Source organism: Aquila chrysaetos, chromosome 3 (assembly GCF_900496995.4).
Source record: "Aquila chrysaetos chrysaetos chromosome 3, bAquChr1.4, whole genome shotgun sequence".
In the NCBI taxonomy this organism is placed as follows: domain Eukaryota; kingdom Metazoa; phylum Chordata; class Aves; order Accipitriformes; family Accipitridae; genus Aquila; species Aquila chrysaetos.
Window position 1 is genome coordinate 51,143,988 of NC_044006.1, and position 20,021 is coordinate 51,164,008.

A 20,021-nucleotide genomic window follows, 5' to 3' on the forward strand; every position below is an offset into this window, starting at 1 on the left:
AAGTGAGACTTCCACTTACCATGGTGCAGAAGCTGAACTGGGAATGGCCCAGGATTTATAATTGTGACAGAGTGAAGATAGATGCGAATAGTTTTGCCTGAGATTTGCTGTCTCTGTTAGCTAGCAAATTTTGTTCTGCTTCACCATTGTATGGAGTAGTCTCTGCGTAACTGTCTAGTTTCATTAATGTTTATTCGGTAGCTCTGCATACTGAATCAGCCTGTAGGATCTAAAAAGACTTTGTTGATTAGTGTTAATAACATTTCTTTTTCTTAGCTTAGCTAGGTGTTATTGGATAAAGGAATGCAGTAATTGCTACTTAGTGTAGGGTTACACTTTTGCAAAATGTAATTGTAATGTTCGACTCTGAGGATGAGAAATGTTTTTAGAAAATAAATGTTTTTGTCTCAAGGTGACTGTGCTCAAACTGATCAGGCTGAATGTACCTGCTTAGTAGTTACCAGCTTCTCTTACAGTGCTTCTTACCCTAAGCCTTTGGGTAGGTATGTCAAATGCCATCTGATTATATTTGCCTAGGAGAAATACTCAGCTTACCGTTAGGGAGGTCTGGCAAGAACGTCTTTTTGATCTGCATTCTGTGCCAGCTCTCCTTGCAGTTGTCTGCTTCCCTGCTTGGTGAGCTGGTCCACATCTTGCTTGCAAACTTTCCTGTGATGCTGAGTTCTGTGTAGTTCACTTTCCATTGCAGATCACAGTCAAGTTCTTTTACTTGGATTCTGTTGAGCAGAAGGAATGGCAGTGCTTTTGCTGAGGTGAGAATATGCTGAAGCTTGTTGGGCTAATGAAAAACAGTTATTGGGGCAGCTGAAACAGGAGACAGTGCCTTGGACAGATGTTGATGCAGAACACTGTTGTAACTTATGATGCTGTGTGTGATGATGGAAAGTGACCAAGGGGAGTTGCTAGGTTAGAAGAACGATTGTGTATGTTTGTGATAGTACTAGTGTAAATATGGAAGAAGGGTGATTCTCATCTAAGTAAGCAAGTTAGTTTTACTAATATACAAACTGGAGCATTGTTTTAGCATAATACTTACACAGTATTAATAGATTTCTGGTCTGAATTCAATCTTGGCCAGTAACTGCGCTTTAGCTGGTTTCCAATATTCCAGTCACTCATTTAAACAGGAATGTAAGGTCAAACCCTGGTTTGATCTCCTTTGGAGTGGCACATTTTGAGTGTGTATGTATACTCTTAGCCAGAAGGAAACATTACGGTGATCTAATCTGACCTCTTAAATAAACTGGGTCACATGTGTTTGAGTCTTACAGGTGGACTCAATAACTTGTGATGAAACTAAAGAATACCTCTAGAATACATGAGGTTTCAATCTTGATTTGAGCTCTTTTAGTGGTGCCAAATACATTGTGTTCTTTAGTCGTGTTTAAGAATGGAAGAACTCTTAAAAAATAGTCTACATTTCAACATGAAGCTGCTCGAGCTTGTGATCACTTGTTAGGCCTTTCATCAAACATCTTCTCTCTGTATGTGCCTGTAGATGGTGTTCTCTAGAATTAAACAGACTGAGCTCACTAGTGCCCAGCAGCGAGGCAGCCCTGCCACAGCTCCGGTTCTCTGCTTGGAGAATGGCTGCTCTCCAGCATCTTACCTGCTTGGTGTCAGGAGTTTTTAAAGATCATCAGGGTAGAGGGGGACATCTTTACCTCCATCAACTTTCTCCTTCACGCTTGAGCTCTATTCAGGTTAAACCGTGAGGAAGAAACAACATGAGAGATATTTATTTCTTTATCTTTGGTTAGGACTTGCTGTTGTCCCAATAAACTTTCTGGAATGTTGTAGCAATTCCCAAGTATTCCTGGATCCCCATCACCTTTCTACTCTATCCAAACGATGGCTACTAAAGTGATCTTTACCATAAAGGTGAGAAGGTCAGACATCTTATGTTTGCCATTAGGTTAATGCTATATTGGCATTAATTTTGATTTTCCTACTGCCCTTTTTCTCTCTTGCCCACCTGTGTTGTTGTTCTTTACTGGGTGGAGCACACTCACTACTTTATTAGTCCTTTTGTATCTCTTGATACCATATACCATCTGACAACCTGTTCCTTCTGCCATGTGTATGACAAATATATTAATAGAGTTGATTGGAAATGTAATATAATTTTCTTTGATTCCCAATGGATTCTATTTTCTTGCGTTGTTGTACAGTTATATTTTTCTGGGAAGAGTCGGTTTGCATTTGTTATTGAGGGTGGAAGTGAGACTGAAAATGCATGTCACTGTAAATCGAGCATAAGTCAGCAAGGAGAAAAGAGCTCTGCTGGAGAAAATGGGCTGAAATTAAGACGAAGGTGCAAGGGAGTCTAAGGATATGAACAGCTCCAGCGTGCAAATCAACCCGTGTGTTACTGCCCCTCACTTACAGAGCTTTCCCTTTCTCTGTGCACCCTCTGTCTCCCTTTGCTGAACGTCATTGCTAATGGGAGGGTTTCGGCATTTTTAAATTCAGTTCTTATATTGCCTGTGCTGGCTGGTTCTTCGTATACATTATAATGCACATATACACATAGTATGTTGGCTAAAACTTCCAAGTATCTGCCTTAGGAATGAAAATCCCTGCTGACATTTTCTGTACGTTATCCCAGTCTTTTCTGTAGCATTTCCTGACTTTGTTACAATCCTGCACTTTAGTTTCTGTACTCCCTGTTGTCTCCTGTTTTTTTAAAAATAAATGTTGTTTGTTGGAGAGATTTCTTCACTGAACCTTACTTAATAAAAGTTACTGGGTTTTTTTAAGTGTTAGTGTCTGTTACAAAGCATCTCTTTGTGAAGAGCAGTAACAAACATTATTTCCGCCAGATCTGTTTTATCAAATGCCTCCTCAGGCAACTAGAGAGATGTCATGCCTACCAGCTCATAGCTGGTTTTCTCTCAGGCTTCTTATGGAGAGAAGATAAAGTAAAATGGAGAAGGCTTTCCAGTAACAAAACACATCACCTAAGCCCAGTTCTATGAAAGTCAGTAAATATCATCTGAGTTGACTGAAGGAGAAGCAGCCTGTGTCTGTGAGTCACTTTTCATCAGGCACGCTACCTGTTGGCTTGCAGTCTTGTTGGCATCAGGTTACTTAGCCCACCTTCAACTGCTAACCTAACTGGGAACAATTTTCGGAATGGTATTGAAAGTGATATTTTGACCTTTTCCAGAAGGGGAATCTGCTAGTAACGCCTGTCATCGGGATCAGTTCTTGTGTCTGTGTGTGCAGCTTCAGCTTTGCCCACAGCTGGAGATGGATGAAAGGCTAAATTAAATACTTCTCCTTTTAGGACTGGTATGGCTGCATTAGCATCGGTCCTCCTGAAGCTGTAACATAATGTAATAGAGGCTCTTTTCCTTAATTAGGGTCAAATAGACCTTTCAAAATGGACATTGGTGGATGACACATGGACAAACCAATTAATGTGGTGCTAACCATCCCTTTCCTATCCTATTTCGCGGGAAATGGAAGAATGTGGAAGTAGGCTTTGGGAAATGGAGGGAAGCAGTGGTCCACAGTCACTGCTTGGGCTGCTGTTCTGCAGTGCCTCTATGCATTCATTGACCTGACCAGCTTCAGCCTGTCTTTCAGTATATGGTTTGAAAGAAACTTGCTGTAAAAAAAACACCAACCCATAATCAAAAGGGGGCTGAAAAATGGCAGCTGGGCTGTGAGCACATTTTGTCTCCTGAGTTTCTCAAAATATTAATGTCAGTGAAACCAAAGGAAAATGAGTGTAAGTTCAGCTATCAGCATGTACCCCTTTCCTTTGTTCTTTTCATCCCTGGTTTATTTAGGCTTAGATTTCTGGGACAGTATAAAATTTAAACTTTAAGGCAGATGAAGTGTGATACTGATTTATTTTTAATGCCTGTAGGTGTTTGAAGTGTCTTTTGTTTGCCTATATAGTGGCAAGATTCTGGATTGCAGCAGTATAGAAATGGTGGGTTTTTTTCTTTCCACAGTTCCCAATTACTCTAGAGTACCAGATTTTTACAAATGGGCTTAAATTAAATCTTTGCTTACTACACAGTGATTACATTTAGGACAGCTGATACTTTAGAAAATACACATTTTTAGATTCCCAGCTTCACAATTACACTTTGATTTTTTGCAACTGCCTCCACACAGATTTCTGTGCAAACACAGAATTGGGACTCCAGCTGTGGACTCAGTCATTTGAGTCCTAGCATAACTTCAGGTGTGGTTTTTCCCTTTTAAAAAAGCCTTCTAGAATTTTATAAGAAACCTTATTCATACACTTTTCTTAAAATACTCTGGATTTTTTTGGTGGGGATTTTTTTTTTTGTTGTTGTCTTTTTTGTTTTTTTTTTTTTTAATTTTTAAATGACCCATTTAGGGTGAGGAAAAACTTATTAAAGATTCTTTATTAAATATACGTCTGAGGATATAATGCTGTTGTACAGACTTATACAGATTCCTACCATTTTCTGCAGTAGTCTAGTGTGCTACTAGAAATGCACTTGCAGTCACGTTCGCTTTTACAGTCTACCATTACTCTGGAGAGTCAAGAAAGTAGTTTGTCACGTTTCATTGATAACACTTCTGATGTTTAATTCTTAGGTGAGGGTAAGATTTTTACGTCTTGCCCTTTGGCTGTTTATTCCCCATTACAGAGATGTTTTCACAAGTTTTTTGAAAATCCAGGTTTGTTTGCAAAGTAATTTTTTTTTAATTAGAAATAGATTTATGTGCTGAATTGACTTACCAGATGATGGTTATTATGTTGGCCAGCAAGATTTTATCAAAGTATCCTGAAGAAAGAAAGGGAAACTCTATAGCAGGCACAGACTGAGGGGATGAATCCACTTACTGCCAAAAGCAGCAAATGGATGGCATGGTATGTCAACAAGGAAAATAGTGATGGGCTTACTCTCCATAGTGGATATAGAAAGTTTTTTAATTGAGTGTTTTGGGGAAAAAAATTCCTATTTCTTTGGGTTTGTGGTGATAAACGTATAACTTAGATTTTAGTTGGAAACTGGCTAGTTGTCTGATCTGCAGAAAAGTGTAGATACTGTGCTTCCTGAATTCATCTCATCAAAAAGGTCTACACTGTAAGTTTAAATAGTTTAAAATGTTAGAAGTAGGAAGTAGAAGTACCAATAAGCCAAATAATTACATTGGAATTCAGTCTTTTAGGTAGTTGTTTTCTTGGACAAGTTTGTAAGTCTGAGTATTTTATTCTTGCCATCTATCAGCTGGGGGCTGCGTTTGGTACTCTGAAATCCTTAGATGAAAGATGCTGGAAGTATAAAAATCTATATGGTAAAGATGGTATAATGCCGAATCCCAGCAGAGAGGTATGTTGAAAAGATTTGATACTTGAATGTCTTTATGACTTGTTAATGTGCGCTTGTTTAAGAATTGCAGGGTTGCATAAGGGAAGCAGTTACAACAAAAATGCTGAATAACTTAGTGTAAATGTGAAATGAGTAAAATAAGCATGGCCAGCTAAAGTACTACCTAATTTATCTAAAGTGAACATTTATTTTCATCACTCATTCTGTTGTTCGAATTCTTCCTTTTAAATGGCACTTTGACATCTTTTTTATAGATTATGCATATTAATGTAATCGTATTTACTTGTAGGTGGCTCTAACCAAGAGAGCTGATCCAGCTGAGTTGAAAACAATATTTTTGAAGGTATGTATAAAGTAAATATTTTACTCTTTTTGCTTAAATTTTTTATATCTTTTGCTACTTTATTGCAGCATACAACTCTTGATAGTTTTTCCAACCATTAATCATTCACTGTATTATTACCATGTTAGACTTAAATACCATTATCAGAATTGAACAATGCTCACCAAGAAGTCAGATATATTCCTGAGTGATTATTGTATTGACTCAGAAGAAGTATTACTATCTTAGAAAAAAACTGCTTTGTTCGGAGAATGTGGTGGGAGTTTCTATATTGTTCCTACACATAGTAAAATGTTCGTGTAGACACCTTGCTGTTAGACCATTTGGTAAACTTTCTTCTCCCATCCTTGCTTCCTTCCTTCCTGCAGGGTTATCTCTGCTTTTGTAATTTGTAGAAGTGTTGGGAAGATCACCTTGTGAAGTGGTGGTCATATTTATTATTTAACTAAAATTCTCATCTGGTTTCAGCTGGGGTAGAGTTAATTTTCTTTCTAGTAGCTGGTATAGTGTTATGTTTTGGATTCAGTATGAGAAGAACGTTGATAACACACTGATGTTTTCAGTTGTTGCTAAGTAGCATTTAGACCAAGTCAAGGATTTTTCAGCTTCTCATGCCCAGCCAGCAAGAAGGCTGGAGGGGCACAAGAAGTTGGGAGGGGACACAGCCAGGACAGCTGACCCAAACAGGCCAAAGGGGTATTCCATACCATGGGACGTCATACCCAGTATATAAACTGGGGGGAGTTGGCCTGGGGGGAATTGCTGCTGGGGAACTAACTGGGCATCGGTTGGTGAGTGGTGAGCGATTGCATTGTGCATCACTTGTTTTGTATATTCCCATCCTTTTATGATTATTGTAATTTTATTAGTATTATTATTATTATCATCATCATCATTATTCTCTTCCTTTCTGTCCTATTAAACTGTTCTTACCTCAACCCGAGTTTTACTCTTTTTTTCCTGATTCTCTCCCCATCCCACTGGGTGGGGGGGTTGAGTGAGCAGCTGTGTGGTGCTTAGTTACTGGCTGGGGTTAAACCATGATGAATTCCTTCTGTGTTGGCCTGCTATAGAAGTGTGCAAGTAAAGAAATTATTTGTGTACTTGCTTGTATACTTGGGAGAAGTGTGCTTTAATGTTTTGCTGGAAATTGGCTTTCTTTGACCCATTTCCTAAATCTAAATAACTATTCCTAACCTTCCGAAGATTTATTAGTACAGTGTCTGTATTAGTTTGGTAGTCTGGTATGAAAAAAGAGAACAGGAATTGGTGGGTCTGGAGAATATATTTGAGGTAGGTGCCACAGTGCTACAGGGAGCTGTTGTATCTGAATTATTATTATGAAGGTGTTGAGTGCCTCAGAGAGCTCATATCTTTCCAAGTTCCTCCCTCCACCTTCCCTTTTTCCAGCATCATGCCCCACTCTCCGTGCACTTCTTGGCATGTTTTCCATTGTCCCTTGTGAGCTATTATTAACAATACGTGTGGGTGTCACTATGTATACTGCCAGTATTTATAGCTTTATCATATACTGTCAGTATTTATAGCTCTGAAATCAGATTTTCAGTTGAGGAAGTCAGGATTTAACTTATGAAGTCCTGGAACTTGTGTCTGTCAGGAGAGCAAAAAGACTTTTGAAAAAGGATGGGATAATGTGATTTTTAGAGGCAAATGCTTGAAGAGTAGGAGCAAGGCAGCAGAAAAGGCAGACAGGGAGTAGACTGCTGACCTGAGAAGGTGGCAGCATTGAGGAAAAGAGTAAACACAGTAGAGAGAATCCTGGTCCCTTCTGCAATACAAGGCAGCACTCAGTTGTGGTGGGGTGGGTTGGTTGGTTGGTTTGCTGAGAATAGTGTGAAAATTGTTTCCTACCTGCCTGTAGGTATTCACTTCTCTGGTGTTTCTAAAGATTGTAGCTTCCTCAGCTTTCAGTTTTGGTGGATTGAATGGGTTGTGGTTGAGCACACTAAATACCACCTCCAGCTCCTTTTTCTTCCTTTTCTGCTTCCCCTTCCACAGAAAAGAAGGGGTCTCAGTAAAGTAAAGTAATGAAATATGAGGTAAACATTTTGTTCAGTGTAATACAGAAATTGTCCTGCTGGTTACTACTAAGAGGGAAGAAGGATGAGTGAATGTGGTATGTTGTTTTGTGCTCTGCAGATAAGCGATGGCCAGAGTGTTAATTAAGCTGCTTCTAAGTGGTGAGGCCAATACAGTTGCTTCTGCAGATTGTGGAATCTTCATTTATAAAATAACTTGACAGCCATTCTTTCTACTTCAATTAAGTATTAAAAAATATGATTGCCAAGTAGGAATAGTAGAAATAAATACGAAGCTAGAAGTTTAAATACAGTTGATTACAGTCAACTTTTAGTGTATTTAATACATCAAACCCTCAATAAAATGTTTGCAAATCTTATTTAAAATGGGGTTGAACTGGTTAATACTTGACTATCTAAAATGTATGTAAATAAGTTACCAAAAAGCCATTAAGTACTATTGTATAATATCAAATTCTCAGTGAGTATAATTGCCAAAGTGGGGAAAAAACACAATTGTAAAGAACCATTTTTTTAATGTCTCTCCTCCAAAACCAATAGAATTGATGCTTTTCTCTTTTTGTTATGATAATTTCCAAGAGTAACTCTACTTTTTCTAAGTCTTCTACCATAACCCCTAAGAGATTAGATTTTAGTCAAAGTGATCAAGCTGACATTTTCCAAGGTCATTTTCTATATGTAGTGTAGAGTACGTGAGTGGATTTCAAATACACTTGAGTAAATCACAATGACAAGAAACAGGGGGACACTGAAACCTTATGCTGTTTTCTGTTATTGAGTGCCCTAGCAGGGGGTTAGCCTGGATGAAAAAAATGAAATATAGAAGCATAGGCTGTCTGACTTATTTGATTCGTTTCTCAATAGCAGCTGTGTTAAAAGTTTCTGAGGCTGGGATTCTGAAAGATTCTGTCTCCCTGCAAATGATTACATTGAAATCAATTGATCTGCTAGTTCTTATAAAAGTATACAATTCAAAATTCCTTGCAGTGTATCAAATAGAAAGCTTGTGTTACAAACAGTGTCTATTGAAACAGGAATCCTTAAATGCTAACCAATATATAGATGCCAAAGCAAGTTATGTTTTGTTTGGGCTTGGTTCTCTGAAGCCTTGTTTCTTGAAGATATTGCTGTACCTGAAGACTGTATTTATATAACACTAGAAGAAAATAATCTACTTACTGTTACACTTTGGCATCCCTCTGAGAGTTATATGCCTGCAGCAGGTATAACGGTACTCTGCAGGCACCAGTGTGGCTCTACGAAATGAAAACTGGTAGTTTCCTTCCCTTAGCAGAGCCATAGCAATGTAAAACAAAATGTGTTTTTGAAGTACGCTACAACATAGCAATAGGCATCTAATTTATTTATTACTTCAGTGTGGATAATGCTCTGTGGGGAGCTGCAACAATGGTTTATCATCCTACCTTGCCTTAAAAAAAAAAAAAAAAAAAAAAGAAATTAACAGTTGCTTTCCTCTTCTCAGTGCACATTTGTTATCCCAAGACAGACCTTTTTCCCTTAAAGCTAATACACGGTTCTGCAAATGTTGCCTGGGTTTTCTTTTCCTCTTAATTATTGTCCTTATCCTTTTTCTTTCCTTAGAAAACATTTTTAGGGTTGATTTCAAATTTACCCTTCTACAGAAAATGAGGGCTTTAAACTTTGAGGGGTGACTGAGGAATCAGGGTAAAGATGGTAGCAAAGGCAATTTTATTTATTTATGTATTATCTTCAGAGTATTTTAATATTCCTTTTCCTTGGTAAGTGACATGTTACTGGAGGCTTCCCTTGGGAGCAAATATGCCTAGTTCTGTCGATAGCTGTTTTCTGGACTAGTATGCCAGTAACTATGGTATAAAGTGGGAGTAACATATGCCGGCGGTGTTTGGTGAGGTGTTGGACCTCTATTCTTGTTTCTGCAGTGTGCTGAACTGTCGGAAGTTCTTGTTTTCTGTTACGTTTTCCTGCAAATGCTATTCTCTGGCCTCCTTTCAGCAGTTTAATCAAGGAGGAGTGTCTGTAGGTTCTCCTTTACTTAGGGACCAGCTGTGGTTGAAGGTGATGCGGTGGCGTTCCTCCAAAACAGCACCCCCAGGTGGACACCCCAGGTGTGGGATCGTTTACTCCACTAGCACTGCAATGTCATTTTGCGGGTGTAAACCTGCCTTCTCATCCTGAAGTGGAACGGCTACACAAAGGAGTCATTTCAGATAAATAAGATATGCTGGAGTATCCCGTTGCTGGCAGAGTTCAGTGGGCCTGAGATGCCACATACATGTTAGCAAACGTGCGTGTGCTTCGTGTTCTACTTCAAAAAAACATTCGGTACTGGAGCATTTCTAGACTACTGTGGAGAAACTGTTGACATGATAAACAAAAAATCATGTATCTGCCACTCTTCTGGCTGGGAAGCTAAGCCTTCAGCTGCTTGAGTACTCCCCGCTTACTCTTTCCTGTTTGGGTGTAGGCTGTAGGTTCTTCAGAGCAGAACTGTCATCTACTGTAACGTAAGCCTCCTCCTGATTGGAAACTATGGGTGGTGGTAATAAATGCCTGGAGAAAGATATATTTGAGGCACTAAATATTGTATTTGTTTAACAGTATGCAAGTGTGGAGAAGAATGGTGAATTCTTCATGTCTCCTAATGACTTTGTCACACGGTACCTGAAGATAATTGGAGATGGTTTGCCTAATGCAAGCACTATACAGCTCCTTGCAGGTGTGGTGGATCAGACAAAAGATGGGTAAGTGGGTTTTTTTTTCTGTTGTTAATTTAAAAAATACAAACCATTCTTCCAAAACAGTCTTGATGCCTGAAGGGTGGTGGGGTTTGGTTTTGGTTTGGTTTGGGGATTTTTTTTGCTTTTTTCTGCCTGCAGATACCTAAAGGAATACAGTATCTTTTAAGTGGAAAGAGTAGAAACTATGTTTTGGGCTGCATGTACCATTTAGCTGAGCAAACCATTTTCTATCTACTATGTATTTTTAACTCATTGAACCTTTCATGTTTGTTGACTGGCTCCCCTAACTCCTGCTTTCCTTTCCTTCCATGAGTCTTTCTGTCTCTGTTCACTCTATGTATCTGTCACAAACACATTCAAATAGCAGTCCGAAATAAGTTTAGATGGTGTAGGAAGAGATCATATAAAAAAGTGCCCCGGCTTTGTTTTGCCATAGCACTGTTAAAGGTTTTTGCCACTGTTTTTTTCCCCTAAGAGGGAGGAGGAGCAACTAAGGTATTTAGGGAGCCACTTTGCAGTCTTGGGAAGACAGCAGTGAAGTTGGTTGCACACGGTTTGTATTTGAAAGGCTGGCTTTGCCGATAGGCAAGATTAGCTACTGCTCCATCGTCCCCCTTTTTTAATGAAATCCTAGCTTTTGCTTTTGGTACTTGCCCGGGCAAGCTGTCTCTTCACCCATATGGATGCATTTTTTTAACCCTGCCTTTAAAGTATCTTTAGAGAAACTTCAGAATAATAGCTATGGACTTAAAGTCTGTAGTTGTGGCATTTTTAGAAACCAGAAGACTTCAGGCATGACTCATATCAGTGGTTGCAGAGAATAAAATGTGAGATAAATAAAGCATGACTAGAGAATGCAGGCTTCCTAGGGAACAGATGCATGTATAACTGAGAACTTTTGCAACAGTTTCTGTGCTCTCTTCTGCTCAGCCAGCCTCATATATTTGGCAGCTGGGTACCTTAAACCTTGCAAATGAGTTAATGTGATGATTGTTACCCTTGGTGAAAGAATTCTGTAAAAAGTTATATTGGTAACATTGGCATGATGGCAGCAAGAAAGTGGTGGCTTCAGGTAGCGTTTGACTGAAAACATTAAACATTTCTCAGATTTCTTCCCTTGGTTTGATGCCTGCAAAAATGGCATTTGCCAAATTACATGGCTTCAAATCCATTTTGTAATAAGAAGATTGAGAGTATAATCCATGCCTTGTGATTTGGATCTCCCTCACAAGCAGAAGCTGGTGTCAGGAAGAGCAAAATGTAAAACTGTAGCCTGTGTGAAGTTGTTGACAAGTTGGGATTTCATAACTTGGCATGAACTTATAGGAGTTTTGCGGTGTAGTATTGAGGCTTCTAATTGCTGCTTTCTGCCATGGTTAAGGACTGTTTCTGCAGTCCAGACTGTGCAGTGGCAAGGGACTGCATGTTCCTAACATGTCTTTGGAGAGTCTTTTCTGGTATTCAGGCTGTCGTCTTGTTTAGCTGCTGTACTAATATGTGAAAGAGTGGAGAAAGTTAGGAAAGTGATTAGCATCCATCTCTCTCTAACCTGGCATTATAGCATTTTTTTGCCATGTGGCCAGGCATTTGTACCTTGTTCTAGTGGTGTATAAAGTAATTTGCAGAGTGATCGTCTGAAGCAAGGGTCAATTGCTTTTTGGTTCCTGGAATGAAATCTCCTAGGGACGGCAATAGGACCTACTGGTCTTCTCCTATTGAATTCTTTCCAGCTTGGCAGTCCAGAGCTCCTGGTTTTAAAGTGAAGTACAAAACTGCTTTTGTTAGTGTTCATTTTTAATAGGCTGGTCAGTGTTTAGGGACTTACACATGTTTAAGGTCATGAGAGTATGTTCAATAATTTAGCTTTATTTCTAGTATAAAGTAGAAGGTAGCTTGCAAGAGCAATGGCGAAGTTAATTTTGTTATAGTGTTAGTGGCTTAAAGTAGTGTGGTTCTGAAAATACTGCTAGGATATTTCTAGAAGCATTTATCCACTGTCTTGGATCCCTGTTTTACTCTGAAGAAGCATCTCTTCTTCATGACTGGTGAACATGACCACTCTCTCAGCCCAGAACTACCAGGGTTGCTCCTAGCACTTTTTTAAATGCTTTTTAATTCCTTCTGATTTTGATGAGAAGTTAGGTACTGAGTGTAATCAGTGAGGAATACTAAAATGGGTAAGTCACTCGGCTAAAAGGCAGACAGCACAAGAGCTTCTGACTCATGAGCAGAGCAAATAAATAGGCAAAGAGTTGCCTACCCCAGAGCTGAAGAATTCCTGAGTGTGAAGTGTAAAGAACAGTAGCTCTTATGTACAATCTGACTGTGGTTGCTGTGGACAAAATCTCTCATGTAGCTCTAGCACAATTCCTGCATTGCCAGAGATTAAGGATTTGAGGCTATCTACAGGAGCTGCCATTAGTGTGACAAAGGTACGAGACCTCTTAAGGCAGACTTTGTCATTCAGTGAATATCTGTTGCCTTGGAAGCAAGTTTTACCTCCATCTTAAGTCAGAGCATAGGGTTATTTGGAGGTAGGCTTTCCTTCTGAACTCTTATGGAAGCATCTTTTTAAGGTTTCCTTTAAGAAAAGGAAATGCTTTTCTTGCCGATGACCAGAGAAGCCTTTCAAATTAGTAGATCAGTAATAATACAGATTTTTTTAAGTCTTATATTGCGTGGCTGTAGTTTGTATGAAACGGACTTAAGGGCTTTGATGGGTTTCTGGCCTTAAGCTTCTCATTCCTAATTTTAGTACCAAAACAATGCTTCATTTGGCTTCAGCTGGATCAGAAACTTCCCCAAAATACACTGGCTTTCTCAAGACCTATCAGCAACAGGCCAGGCATTTTCCTTCCTGCCTACTATAACATACTGTTTTTCAGTCTTTTGTTGTACTTTTAAACATCTGTCTAACAAAATAAGTATTAACTGCACATCTCTGTTTAGACTGTAGTAACCAACACTTTACTGAGAAATACTGTATGCTTTATTTTTTAGAAAGGACAAACTATTCAAAAATAAAACCTGGAAATGCCAGCATTTTCCATTACTATTGGATATAAATTTATACTCTAATGCATCAATTTATACTATACTTAGTTTACCTAGGTTGCAGCATAAAATAATAGATGTAGCTTCAATTTGTGTCCCATTATGCTATCAAGTTTAAATTGCTGATACAGTAAAAACATATGCATTGATTTCTGAAGAAACCTCTTCATCATTGCATTTGTATGTATTATTACAGTGGGTGATGGCTTTTTTATTTTGCATGGCTACATACGGACTTTCTTTGGTGGGGATGCATCATGTCTATGTGGTGCCCAGATTCCATGGGTGTGAGCACCAGAAGAAGAAGCATGGAAGAAAGGAGAGAGTAGTAAATAGTGGGGTTGCTGCACCATACCCAGTTGTTATGTTTGGACTGTAGCTCTTGTGTATGGATGTTTTTAAAATATCAAGATTTCAGCCTTCCCGAATAAATTATGCCGATATTGGGACTGAAAACGAGGATGTGAAGGTGAAGGAAGACTTTGACCAGTTGGGCAGGATATCTTCAAGATTGAAGTAAAATTTTGTAAACATTTCAGCTTCCTCTCTTTGTGCTGTTAAAATCACTAGGCTTTTCTCTGCTTTTGTAACATAAATGAGCACTTGTTTAGGTAGATAAAATAACTCTTAAGTAGTATATTGAAGTCCATGTTAATATGTGCTGTTTAATGACACCTAATGATATTCAGTGAAGGGTTGTGCTAAACCCAAAAGGGTGATGCTAAACCGGAGAGAAAATGTGTTACCCAGGCAACTACCCTTGTGCAGTACAGAGAAGTGAGCATATGGCTATGCAGTACACATTATTTCAGCATCTTTAAGCATTAAGAATCACACGTGTAATTGACTGTGAAAAATTACTGCTCAGTTACTGTATTGTATGGTCATAATAGAAGTAAATGAATACGTCATTGTTGCTAGAATAGATCTGTTGGGAATCACTAGCAGGCTAGTCTACTTAGGGAGCAAAAATACAATAAGAAGAAAATAGCTGGTTTAATTAACATGTAAAAATTGGGTTAATTTGAATTCAGCTGGCACAGCAGATATTAATGTCTCTTCTTTAACAGTCTGGCTAGAACCACACAATTTGTACACTTTTAATCTTCCTAGTACTATGAATAGTTGTTTTAAAAAATGGATATGGGGTTATTTTAAGCATCTCTCTCTGACTTATTAGGGGGGTTTATTACTTGCAAGTACTGACAAAGAATGCTTCTACCAGTATAAAATCTTGTAGCAGTGTTAATACATGGAGTTTTAATCAAATCCAGGCCTGATAACATGGAGTATGTTCTTAGCGTGGTGCTGGGATTCTGCTAGGATAGGTGCTGCATTTCTTTTCTGTGCTGTCATCACTGTGTTGGGATCTGTTGGTAAGGACGTATGCTGGTTGTTGTTTCACACAAAAAGCATCTTTATCAAAATGCTGTTGGCAGATATTTTAGATTTTTAATTCTAAACAATCCTATTCTAGAGTCTTGTTGCCTACTGTCTATTTTGTTCTTTCTCTGTGTGGGCTTTATAATCTTTGGGACAGAAGAATTCAGTGCTTTGTATCTGCTGTTGTGGAAGTTGTCAGGTATGTAGCCAATAATAACAATGGATAATAATGAGCTTTTATAACCTGTAAGTCCCATAGTAACAATAAATATGCATAAATGCAAAACTAAGTAGGTTGTGATATATTGATTTAAAATTGCAGGAAATGTTGCATTTTTTTAAATTTCTTTTGGCTTAGGAGAGATGGAAGTTTTCTTCTATTTAAAGACTGAGTATCTGTGTATTCTGTGTCTAACAGTTGGGAGTACTGAGGGCTCCCACGGAATTTAAAATAAACAACTTGATGACCTGCCCATGTGCTAAGGTGTGCATATGTAGCGAGTCATTGGCTTCTTTGCCAGCAAAGCTTAAGGCATGCTTATATGTTTACTGGCATCATCAATTGTGAGTTTAATATTAAGAATACCTGAGGAGGTTTCTCTTTATTTATTTCTCACGCTACATAATAACCTATGGTGGCAAGTTCCTTGAACTAGTTATTTGTTAGACTATTTCTGACTCTACATATGCTTTCTTTTACTTTTATTTAGTGCATATATATTGAGGGAGGTAAAGTAGCACAGCTTTTTGGCCTTCTCTGCACCATGCTTTTTTTTTTAATGTCCTCTTTTGTTCATCTTCTTGTTTCATGTTCTTCACGGAAACCAACTTCTGTTACCCTGTGGATGTTTGGCTGCTGACATGCAGCAAGCACACTTCTGTGTGACTTGAAATTAATTCCCTTAAGACAGGGTGGCTGGAAATTGCTGTACAGTCATGGGTCGTCATAACTTGGTAGAATGTCTTTTCCAACCTATTCAAACACTTTGTTCTTCACTGTTGTTGCATACTGGGTGGAAGTTTTCATTGAACTGTCTGCAGTGTCATTTTGAGTCAAAGTCCTAAGGATATCGTTAGTTTCTAATAAAAAAAAAATAATTGTATGTGTTTCTTGACATTTGTTACACTGAGTTTTGTGCTTCTCAGAAATAAGTCTTTGTTCCCCAGCTACTGCCATGTGAACCCATTAAAGCTATGCGCTTGCTACACTGACATAAAGCAGCCTCGAGAGAGGGCAATCTTAAACCCCCCAGACTCCCAGCAGGCCCTGCAGCCACATATTTGAAGATCATTTTAAACTGTACAACCTAGACATTAAAGAAGTAGCAGAACAGAAGAATGGTTGGCCTTTGCCTCTAAGAATAGGAGTTTGATCTCCATTTGAACTCTTGGGTGTGATCCAGAGAAATTAGAACTGCTCAAGGTCTTTGCTGTAGCCAATCTACTGCTGGAAACAATGCCAAGTTGTCTGATTATGTATTTCTGCTTGTTAACTAACTTAAGGAAGGGCACTTCTGCTTTTATCTGTGCTCTGCTACTGCGCTCATGTATTGGGAGCCTGGCTGTAATGATGAATTTGAATAAACTGCTCTTGGGCTGAGGAGTGACGTGCAGACTACTGCTTGAAATTTGTGACTCAACACGCAGGACTGGAGGGCTGCAATGGATGACTAATAAGTTGCTAGCAAACAGATAATACATTCCAATCGGTTCCTTCTGAAGTGAGTGGCAGCATGTAGGTCTCCAAAAGCCTTAAGTACTGAGTCTTGAGGGAAGTTACTCCTATCTTTATTGGCTCTCTGTCTTGCCAGTGGAGGGAGGTAGGCTCCCCCAGAGGGCAGTTCAGTTAGACATTAAAGCTGAGGTGAGTAGCCACGCTGAGTGCTTTGCTTATTTTATGTTCTGTTGTGACTTGCTGAGAGGAATAGTTCCTTGTTCAACAAAGTCATTTCCATCTAGCGATATAAAGGCCTCCTGACGGTATTGGTGATAGGGCATTTTAGGATAAATTTTAATCCCTATTGATAACATTTTGTACACATTTTGGTTGTGATCTTACTTCTTCTGTATAATCTATGCTATATTGTATTTCAGTTTTCTGCAAGCAAGTGGTTTCATAGCTCTTGCTTTTTCCTTCATCCTTTAGGTTGATATCCTTTCAAGAGTTTGTGGCATTTGAATCAGTCCTGTGTGCTCCAGATGCATTGTTCATAGTAGCCTTTCAGCTGTTTGACAAGACTGGCAAAGGAGAAGTTACTTTTGGTAAGACTGTTATTAAATGTACACTCTTAATTTAAAAATCCCTACTTATGCCAAACTATTTCACCATCTGTTGCTGTAGGAAACACAGTGATTGGTAGTGGAACTACACTAGTGCCAAGCAACTTCCTGGCTGAGTTTTTTTAATCATTTACATGTGGAAGGTGAGGTCATGGTCATCTTCATGGTTTTCTCTGGAGAACTTGTCACTTCTCTTTTTCTCTTCCCCAACATGCTTGTGCAGGTCTTCAGAACAGCAGTGAAAGGTGACTATAGGAAATGATTGTAAAACCGCAAGAAAGTTGCCAGAAGACTTGGGTGAATGTTGAGTCTGAAATTACCCTGAATTATTTTTTGTTTAAATTGGCTATATTTCAAGCTGGCTTCCTTTTAACTTTCTTCTGTGAGATTTTACAGCAATATATCCATTATTACCCTGCCCCCTCACCCCCCACCCCTGCCCCCCCCAAAATTCAGCTGTGCATTGGAGGTGTGGTGTTTGCACTGACAACATGAGAAATACTCAGCCCAGTTTAAAACTTGATTATGGGGACTGTTTATTTCTAGATACTATAGAGATAGCTTTTGATATCTGCAGGATTATCTGCCACCTGCCTAATGATAAGGGCCATTCTGTCTGGAATAAAGATTCAGAAATTAGCAGGTTTTAATAACTTCGGACATTGAGGTTGAACTTCAAAAAGTATGGGCGATTTTTTTGCCCTAAATACCTACACTGGATAAAACTGCTATTTCTAATCTGCTACATTTGGACATGGTTATCCATATGTCTCAGGTTTTATTAATTGGTTGTTAAACAGTTTTAAGTAAAAGGAAAGTTGGATGACTTTGGCTTTTTTGTCTTTCTGAAATGTATGGTTCACATGTCCTTTGTCTTTTGCTAGTGTTCCCCACACATGTTTTATGCTCAGTTAAAAAATCCCTTGCCTTTCCATTTGAACTGACAAGATCCTGTTACCATTGCTTGAAGCATCATAGTATTCCTTCTACCATCTCCAAAAATCTGTATTTGAAGTTGCGGCTGGTGAGAAGACTTGCTGTCTCTTCTTTTGTCTATTTTGGTTTTTCATTATTTTGGTTGTCTGTTGAGGTTGTGAAAGATTTGTTTTTTGTGTGCTATATTACTTGTTAGAACAGCTTTTTAAAAATTACTACAGATGCTAAAAGATTTGAAAGAATTTCAGGAAAAAGTTCTGCTGATCATAACCTTGATGAAGGAAGTAATTTGTGCCTAACAGTCTTGTGCATGTGTATGGACAGAGAGGTAATGAGAGATGGCATGCTTTTAAATCAGGAGGGCACGCATATTTTGCAGAGGTTTTGTTCCAGCACAGACAAACCAGGGTTCTTGGAATGCCTGTGATGTGCAGGTTCTTGTCTGCATCACAGCCTCTGGTTGCTTGGAGCGCTCGTTAATAATCTAGGAAGAACTGTAGTCGTTTGATCTGAATGCTGAATCAGTCCGACTTAACTTTTTAACTCTTGGCATTCTTGTTCGTATTTTTCCTACTGGCAAATGCTTCCCTTGGGGTTTGATACAGTGAGTCAAGGGATTTATTTGGCATTTGAAGTCCATTGAAGTCCTTCTAGTGATGAGAGAAACTCCTATGCCAGGCTGTATTTAAGGTATTTGAAAGAGGAGACGTGCCAACATTGGCAGAACCTCAGATAGGTTTTTTTTTTTTTTTTAATTCCTTCCTCTCCCCCTTTGAAAGTATAAATGCATTTGTAACTTTTGTATAGTACCTTGTGGCTACCACCCCAGCAAATGCCTGGAGTGGGGAGGATATAAGAGCTGTCTCAGTGTTGTGCATTCTCAGCAGAAACGGTTACCTTTAGACAAAGCTAGTTTCTGTTTTCTGTCATAAGAAAAAAAGCTCCCCCCCCCCCCCACTATGAACCCCCCCTAATATTTTCACGAATAAATTATTACAATACTATCCTGTAACTTTGCCACTCAGTGCCTCAGTCATGAGTCTTTGAGGTTAATTATAAGATCTTTTTCCATTGACTTGAATGAGAGTGGGATCAAGTCCTTATCAAGGTTAGGAGACTTAAATAGGGGTTTTGTATACTGTGGAATTACAGTGTGAAAGGAACAGAAGAAAAGGGAAAGGATCGTTTTTCACTATACTGCTGTTAAGTGTAGTATCTCAAGGATGCCATTATAAGTCTGTATCTCAATTTATTGTTGCAAAGAAACAGCATGGCTTATCTGTGCAGTCATTGTTTTTCTGTATACTGAGATAATGGTATAAATATTTTAGCTTATACCGAACAGAATATAGGGCTTCCCAGCTGTGAACTTCACATTTGCTACTAAGCAATTCATCCAAATCTTATTCTTCCACAGGTGCACTTAGCTTGGCACCTTTGTAAAACAAATTAATAATGGGCTTTGCGTCAATGAGCTTTTACACTGAATGCCACATCCCGGCTGTGGATATTTAGAGAAATGTTCTGGGTAAAGGACTTCCAGTATTTAATACTTTGCACTTACTTTTCTTGAAAAATGCTGCACTCTTACTTCAGCTTCTGGGTTGGAAATGCCTTTGCATTTTAGCCATGTGTTGACATCTCTACAATTTAAAATGTTTCTTCCAAGTTACAAGTTAACTGTACCTGGTTCTTTGACAGAGCTAGCATGTCTTTAAAAGGGCTGATCCGCAAGCGGTGTGGGTACGTGGGGGTGGGTGGGAAGTATTTCTAGTTTATTGCTTTGTGAGGTGAATGAAATGGCCATTAGTAAATTAGTGGCCAGTGGCTGATTGAGACTACACCTGGCTGTTGCATCATGTCGTAGATTTATCTGCTG

At 38.8% G+C, this 20,021-nt stretch overlaps 1 protein-coding gene across 7 annotated transcripts in view; it reads left to right on the forward strand.

Annotated features, from left to right (window-relative positions):
• Positions 1-20,021, forward strand: part of SLC25A13 (solute carrier family 25 member 13) — a 105,827-nt gene that overhangs the window by 19,483 nt on the left and 66,323 nt on the right. For 6 of the 7 annotated variants that reach the window (XM_030008925.2, XM_030008923.2, XM_030008921.2 and 3 more), the window contains 3 exons: positions 5,635-5,688; positions 10,350-10,492; positions 17,073-17,188. In XM_030008925.2, the coding sequence (XP_029864785.1) occupies positions 10,383-10,492; positions 17,073-17,188 (226 nt within the window). In that variant the 5' untranslated portion in view covers positions 5,635-5,688; positions 10,350-10,382. Of the gene's footprint in view, positions 1-3,736; positions 3,758-5,634; positions 5,689-10,349; positions 10,493-17,072; positions 17,189-20,021 lie in introns of those variants that run through there. The other variant, XM_030008924.1, reaches the window with a different exon arrangement.